General features: G+C 32.8%; 1 protein-coding gene across 1 annotated transcript; it reads left to right on the forward strand.

The window, feature by feature from the left end:
* The first annotated feature begins 5,089 nt into the window (after positions 1 to 5,089).
* On the forward strand, positions 5,090 to 7,777 carry LOC104241046 (peroxidase 27-like). Its single transcript, XM_009795955.2, has 4 exons — positions 5,090 to 5,382; positions 6,035 to 6,223; positions 6,421 to 6,586; positions 7,247 to 7,777. Exons 1-4 carry the CDS (start codon positions 5,161 to 5,163, stop codon positions 7,651 to 7,653), a joined length of 984 nt encoding a protein of 327 aa, XP_009794257.1. The 5' UTR covers positions 5,090 to 5,160; the 3' UTR covers positions 7,654 to 7,777.
* The last annotated feature ends 519 nt before the right edge of the window (positions 7,778 to 8,296 follow it).

Below are 8,296 nucleotides of genomic sequence, written 5' to 3' on the forward strand. Positions count from 1 at the left end.
CTCTTACAAATTTCATAAATCCTTCAAGGTTCGGAGGAACTTCCGTTGGTGGTGGCGAAAAAGAAGTTTGTTCATCACCGCTTCCAGGAGAAGCTGCATCCTCCGTAAGTTCAACTAGCATTTCTTCGTAAGCTTCGTCTACCCCTGGTTGTGATTCAGCAAGTCCAAATTTTTTCATTCCGAACGGATCCAATCTCTAAAAAGTACTGATTTTCCAAGCTCTCCTTCATAGACCCTCTATAATCACCGAGTTGAAGTCTTGCTTGACTGAAAGTACTCTCTGATGCCACTGTTGAAGCTTGAATGGTTAAAATATCTTTGGTCATCCTTGAAAGAATCGGAAAGTATTTTTCTTTGTCCTTCCACCATTCCAAAATATTAAAGGAGCCATCGGGATTTACTTCCTCAATTTTCTGTGTCAAATAAACTTCAAGCTCATTTAGTTGTGAATAATCACTAGTACTAGAACCTTGAGAACCCCTGAACCCGGCCCAGGCAGTAAGGGCTCTTACTCCCCTAGTTCTTTTAGATGATTGAGAACTAGAAGAAGAAAGAGTTGGAACATTTGGTCTAGCACTATCTATTGCAATTTGATAAGCACTACAAATAGTTTGAGCATTTATTTTAATTGAGGCTTGTGCGTCCGAAAGTTTAGACAACTCCTCATCTTCAAGTGCTAAACAATGGTACATAGATTGATACCAATATTGAGGACCTCCTAATTTCATAGTAGGGAAACTCGGGGAATTAGAAGAGGAATAGATTGGTCACTAGATTCACCACACTTGGATTTTCTCTTATTTTTACTAAATATTTTTTTAAGGAACATGCCATCTTAATTATAATTATACAAAGTAAATAAAACAAACTAAACTATAATATTAAAACTAAAGAGTTGGAACGTGTTTACCGAATTGACAAACAACTTGTTGAAAATTAATTATCGTTGAAGACTTGAATACTTCAATTCACCAACTTCACAATTTTTTACACAAATTGCAACAATAAAGTAACCAATTATAGAAGAAAATTAGAGAGAGATTGATGATTTTGTGAGAACAATAAAAGAATGAGGGGGTATTTATAGTTGAAAATAGGAAAAAAGTGTAATTATAAAAAGTTTGGGGTTAAAACAAAGTTGGGGGTTAAATGGCTATTTTACAAAGCCCAAACGACTATTTTTGCAGGCCAACGACCATATTTTAATTATTGCAACGGTTAAAAAAAATTAGATATAGCCTTTGGGCCCGTTTGAACCTGTTTAGGACCGGTTGAACCGACCCACTTAGTACCCCGTTCCAGGCCCAAACAGTCTGGTCCTAACAGGCTTCATAACAGAACCGACCCTTTTAGCAGGCTCACCCCCTGGTGTCGTGCTTAAACAATTAGGCTCGTTTAGGCCCACTATCCATATGGGCTCGCGGGCCTGGGCCGGGTCCGGGCCTAACCTGCCCGCATACCAGCCTTAACCCAATTCTAACAAACTAATATTTAGTAGTGATTTTCAAATCGGATTAACATACTTGATTCTATGAATTTTAACTTAAAGGAATTAGAATGTTGCAATATTGCACAAATCTAGTGTCTCAAACAGGTTGAAATGCCTTTTTGTATTTCAGCAAAATAGATCCGTTTTGCAAAATGACATTTGGGCTATTTCCGATAAATAGTTTATTTTGAGCTAATTTTAGTTGAAATTATTTATGGACCAATTTGGGTAGTTTTCCCTAAACAATTCTCAAGGTATTCAAACAACATTTAAATGGACTAAAGAAGTTAGGACCAATTTTTTTTAGGATCAAAAATCAAGCCGGAACTTTTAATTGGCTCTCTAGGAAATGCTCGTTAAAAGTATAGAAATGACACCAAGTAGCCACTCTAAAGGGCTGCTATTTAGATGCATCCTAAATTTCAGTTCTATAGCTCAATTTTTTGGGATATAAATATCCTGAAATTAAAATTTTCAATTAAAAATTTTAAGATAAAATAAATGCTAATTAATCTCTAAATAGCCACCTTAAAACGGCTAGCGTACTAAATATACTGGAGACTGGAGCATCGGTGCTCCAAACTCCAGTATATTATACTGGACAATTATACTTACTGGAACTCCAGTATATTATGCTGGAGTTCTAGTATACTTATGCTGGAACTCCATCATATTATGCTGGAACTCCATCATATTATGCTGGAGTTCCAGCATACTTATCCTGGAACTCCAGTATAATATGCTGGAGTTCAAGCATACTTATGCTGGAACTCCAGCATTATATACTGACGTATTTTCCGGGTTTTGAACAGTATTTTCGCTCAAATTTATCTTTACATGAAAAATGGCTAAATTTTGATTACTTTTGAAATTGGGCTATTTTTGAATAAGCAATTGTAAATCTGGCTATATTTGAATTTCTCTCATGCATGTTCTACAGGCCCGTATATCCAAGATCCTGGATATGTCGCTAAATGGGCTCTACTCTCAACACCCATCTGGATTAACTAAACTTCTTTGGATTTAATTACATCTTATGATATACATTTTGCACGTGTACACTATCTCAATAAAAAAGAATTTTAAAATATTATATAAATAATGTATCAAAATATCACGTTTGAGTTATAAAATAAAAGTTAATACTTCCTAAAATGATGAATCTTCATAGAAGTTCTCAATCACCGGTCAATATATTTGACTACAAATTTATTTTATTTTTTAAACTCATAAGTTATCATGCTTCTTTTTCAATTGCAGCAATCACATATAATCCTTGAAAATTTTACGATTTTTTTTTTTTTTTTGAATTTGTCTTTAAAAAGTTATTCACAAGTTCATTTTAGAAGACTTAAACAGAGTTAGCAAATTAATGAAAATAATAATTTTCTCAAGAGTAAAATATAAATTATTTTATTTCTTTAATTAATGAAAAATATTGTATAAATTATTGTAGCTCATTTTGTATAATCAAATTATATAATTATACGAAGAAAAGGAGTTCTGAAAAAGAAAAAGAAACTAAGCAATACTAAAGCTAAAAGTTTTTAACCGAAAAAAAAAAAAAATCGTACACGTGAAAGTGGAATAAGAAAAGGACAACAAGGACTCTTAAATAAAAATTTTACAACAAAAAGATAATACTCGTTATCTTATAAAATACTCCTAAGTTTAAATGGATTTGATAGAAAAGGACTCCTATAATCGGAAGGAAACTGAAAGAACTCGAATTAAATAATTGTATGATTTTCCATATCAAATTCCTAAATATTAGGCAAATAATTAAATAATTATCCCTAAATATTAGAAAAATAATTAAATGACTATTTCAATATATTTGGAAAACAACTAAAATTACTATTTTGTCCAATATAACATATATTTTTAAAGGATAAAAAAGCGAATGATATCTCGCCAATGATTCATGCTTTTAGTATAGAATAAGATAGTGAATTTTAATCTGTGATTGCCAGTAATTACCATATATTTTTTTAAAATTACTATTTAATATATAAGAGATATGCCAGTAATTACCATATATACAACCTAATTATATAAATATTTTTATATTGTTAAAGTATATATAACTTATCCATGACCTTTTTTTTTTATTCTTAGGGGTCATTTGGTTGGAAGAATTAAGTGGGTTATCACGATATAAAATTTGGTCTTAAGTATATCCTACGTTGATTAAGGTTATTAGCTAAAATGGGGATAACTTTTATACTACAAACATGAGTTTATTGTCTGTCTTACCTGCTATAAAGGATAAACAATCCTGTTTATAATCCCAGGATAGCCTGATTTTGAACCAAACAACACCTTATGGAGTTGTTTTCAACTCTTCCATGGCCATATATCTTTCAGGTTGAACAGTAATGTGCGGATAAATTTGGACTTCATCCACAACATTTAACCCCTGGAAATAGATTTTATTTTTACTTATAATAAAATTATGGAAATGAGTATTGAAACTGAGATATAATTTTGAGAAAAAGAAAATATAGATAAAAAACACAACCAGGTGGATCTACTATCAAGTATGCATGTATAGGCACGATGAATAAATATAGAAGCTCTTGCATGTTCAGACACATGCATCCAGTAAATAGAACTGAATATTTTGTTAGTATTATATATCTGATCTAATTCATGTATCAGACACTAAAGCTTAGAAAATGGAAGATTATTCCAAACTTAATAAACCTATCTAGGAAAATAAACACACACAAAGGAATTCATTCCATTAGGTTAATTAAAAAATTAATTGATCATTTTTCTTTTAGCAAGTCAGAGCTAGGATGTCATGAGTACATTCTAAAAAGAATGATTAAATACAAGCTGGAGTCTTACTGATTTAAACCTTTAGAAAATATGAATTAAGATTCCTTCTACATCTCGTTCCTGCATGTTTTCTCTGGTAACATGCTAAAGTCAGCCATTCTTAACATTTCTCTCTGCACTACCCAATATCAATCTGCTTGAAAAGAAAAAAAAAATCGAAATTGCTAATAATAGGGACATACCTTAAAAAAAAGGCAGTCCGGTGCACTAAGCTCCCGGTGTACGCAGCCTGACCCTGAATTCCTGTAAGAGGCTGTTTCCACGGCTCGAACCTGTAATCTCTTGGTCACATGGCCATAACTTAACTAGTTACGCCAAGGCTCCCCTTCATTAGAGACATACCTCTTGTCCATGTTTTATTTGTCTTTTAAGGTTTTTGTATAACGCTTAAGAACAATATTTAATAGCCTTAACTAATCGTGTGAGCGTATGTCTAATCTTCCCTTTATCTCTTTGTTAAATATCTTACTTCATTAACACTCAACTAATTGGAGCGGTAAGATTGATTTAAAAAAAAAATAGTAAATGGCTTCTTACTTTTTAAAAATGTCAAATATTTAAAACAAATTAAGCTTTCTAAAACGACTAATATTTGAGAGTGGGATGGAGAGTTTAACAAGTAATAATTTTTGGCATGTTATTGGAATTAAGTCAACCCTGCAACTAGATATATATCAAGTAGAATATCATCACTCATCTCTGGCATGAAATATGCAAAGGGAGTAGCTCTATATCTGATTATAAATACCCCAATATGTTTCACATAACTTCAACATTGGGAAATAGAGAAAAATAAATCAACTTTATTTCCTACTTCTAACAATACAATGGCTTTCTCAAGGCATATTGTAGTGCTCATTCTTCAATTGATGCTTGTCCCTCTTGCCTTTAACCTTTGTAATGCACAAGGCTTGAAATATGGCTTCTACAGCAAAACATGTCCTGGAGTTGAATCAATTGTGAGAAAGACAACTGCTCAATTCATATCTAAGGCACCAACTCTAGCTGCTCCTTTGCTTAGGATGCAGTTCCATGATTGCTTTGTTAGGGTATCTTTTTATTTCTCTCATTTTCTTGCAGCCTCTTTATTTTTCGATTTCTCACTCGATATCTAGTACTCACATTATTGGAGATAGACTAGTCCGGACTCGCACCGTGTAAGACCCAGAATAGGAGGAAATGCTCCCTACTAGGGTTTTTTCCTGTACCAATTAGGGCTCGGATTCGAAACCTCTAGTTAAGGGTAGAAGGATCTTATCCATCCCACTGCAACCCTTCGTATTATAGCCTCTATTATCCATGCTTTATGACGAATGACACTATTCTTTAAGCATACACTGATTTTTTTTGTATTATTATTATTGTTGTTGTTGATCTTATTGTTGTTATTATCATTATTACTCTCCCCGTTTCATTTATATGATATTTTGTAATTCCTTTTACTTTGTTTTAAAAAGAATGACGTGTTTTTATTTTTAAAAACTTTCAAACTTAAAATTTATAATTGTTGTTAATGACATGCTCTTGTAGTCATAGAAATATCGTGGCATGTAATATGTATCAAAAGTTTTTATTCTTTCTTAAACAATATGCTTAGTCAAATACCGCTTTTATAAAATGAAATAGATAGAAGTATTATTTTTTATTAGAAAATTGTTATTGGAAAAGAATGTCTTATTGACATACAAAATGTTTTTTCAGGGATGTGATGGTTCTGTAATGCTAAACTCAACCAAGAATAATCAAGCTGAGAGAGATGCCATTCCAAACCAATCTCTAAGAGGATTCCAAGTGATTAATGGTGTAAAATCTGCACTAGAAAACAAGTGTCCAGGTGTTGTATCTTGTGCAGATATCGTAGCCTTAGTAGCTCGGGATGCAGTTTCTATGGTAAGATCTCATGATATTATTTTTGATAATCGAAAAATCTCTGACAGCCAATGGTGCAGTATATAAACCTCAGTGAATAATATATAAGTTTGCCTTTTTCCCTTCTTCACTTAAATTCCAGACTTTATTAATTACTACTGTGTTTTATTACACCAGAGTTGAATTGTTAATTACATTTATATAATTTGATTTTACAGATTAACGGACCATATTGGAAAGTTCCTTTGGGAAGAAGAGATGGGAGAGTGTCAATCATGTTAGAAGCCTTGACCCTTTTACCACCTCCATTTGCTAACATCTCAACCCTTAAATCACAGTTTGCCTCTGTTGGTTTGAATGCAAAAGACCTTGTGGTTCTATCAGGTAAAAATTTTGACTTATATATCAATGTATTTTAATATGGCGTTACATATGTTTACTTGTAATTATCTTTTTGATACATGATATATATTGTGATTGAATTCTTTACATTATCACTATAAATTAAACAAGTTAAACTCTTTTAAATATGGTAAGATATAACACATATACTCAGTCTCATTATTTACTAGACTTGGTCAAATGTACCAGCTAATTAGGAGCATGAATGAGCATTGTACATGTGGTGCATACAAGAAAAATCCCACTAATTCCGAGATTATAACGCTCTGGGTAGTTCAAGGTCAAGATAGTGTTGGTCAACCAATTAATGTGGCGTATGAGGTAAAACAATTAGTAGAAAATAATCTAGTTAGGATTGTAGCTATGAGTGGTCTAACGAGAGGAATGGAAGTGATTGACGCAGGAGCTCCTATAAGTATTCCGGTCAGGGGAGCGACTCTGCGACGAATTTTAACGTGCTTGGAGAGTCTTGTTGATAATTTTTGGATTGTAGGTTATACACTTATATTAACTTGTACTATATATAGTTAGTCAATTTTCAATTATATTAGGTTACTAATTAATGCTTATCATATAATTTTTCTTGTAATTACTTTATAACTCATGATCTGATTGTGTAAATATTTTTATTATTGTGATCAGGTGGACATACCATTGGAACTTCCCATTGTTTCGCTTTCACAAACAGAATGTACAATTTCACAGGGAATGGTGATGCTGATCCAACAATGGATCCAAACTACATTGCTGGTTTGAAGCTAAAATGCAGTCCAACTGATGTAACAACACTTGTAGAAATGGATCCAGGAAGTTTCAAAACTTTTGATGAAAAATATTACACACTTGTGGCTAAAAGGAGAGGGCTTTTTCAGTCTGATTCTGCACTTCTTGATGATATTGAGACCAGAGCTTATGTTAAACGTCAAGCTCTTACCCATGGTAAAACGTTTTTCAAAGACTTTGCAAAATCTATGGTGAAAATGGGAAAGATTGGTGTCTTGACTGGTCAAGCTGGTGAAATCAGGAAACATTGTGATTTTGTTAATTAATTAAGCAGCTATTGCTTTGTAATATTTTATGTTTTGTAATAATCTTCGCGCATGTAATTCTTTTTTTAACTTCTTACGAGTGTGATTTATCAATAAAGGATTTTCAGAATGATGTTTTATCATCATTTAATTAAAAGAGTTTCTTTTTATTTTGAGCAATAAGGATAATATATTAATAACTAGTCATCAATTCTCGACATATTACAAATCAAACTGCCATTGTTGGCACCTATATCAGAACTATTGCCTTCTATGGCATCGTCATTACCTAGAGCAGCCAACCTAGTGCATACATAAGGGGAAATATATTTTACACAAGAAAAGCCCTCCAGGTCCCTTTGATACTTGTCCATCGCCTATTGTGGAGGTGCTGCGTACAGACATAGCTTAGTTATGTTGGACTGGATCAGTGCTTCCCTAGCCAAAATGTGTGCTACTTTATTTCCCTGCCTGAAGCTATGCTTGAGAGTTACTTGTCCCTTTTGTCTTGTCTAGTGCAACAACCACCTGCAATCATTAACTAAATTATTATGAGTAGGGTGATCATTTTCTAGTTTACTCATCACCTTCGATGCATCTGTCTCTATTTCCATTGGAAATAGGTTATGATCCAATATTGCATGTAGACCCTGCTAGAGGGCTT

This window comes from Nicotiana sylvestris, chromosome 6 (assembly GCF_000393655.2).
Source record: "Nicotiana sylvestris chromosome 6, ASM39365v2, whole genome shotgun sequence".
Lineage (NCBI taxonomy): Eukaryota > Viridiplantae > Streptophyta > Magnoliopsida > Solanales > Solanaceae > Nicotiana > Nicotiana sylvestris.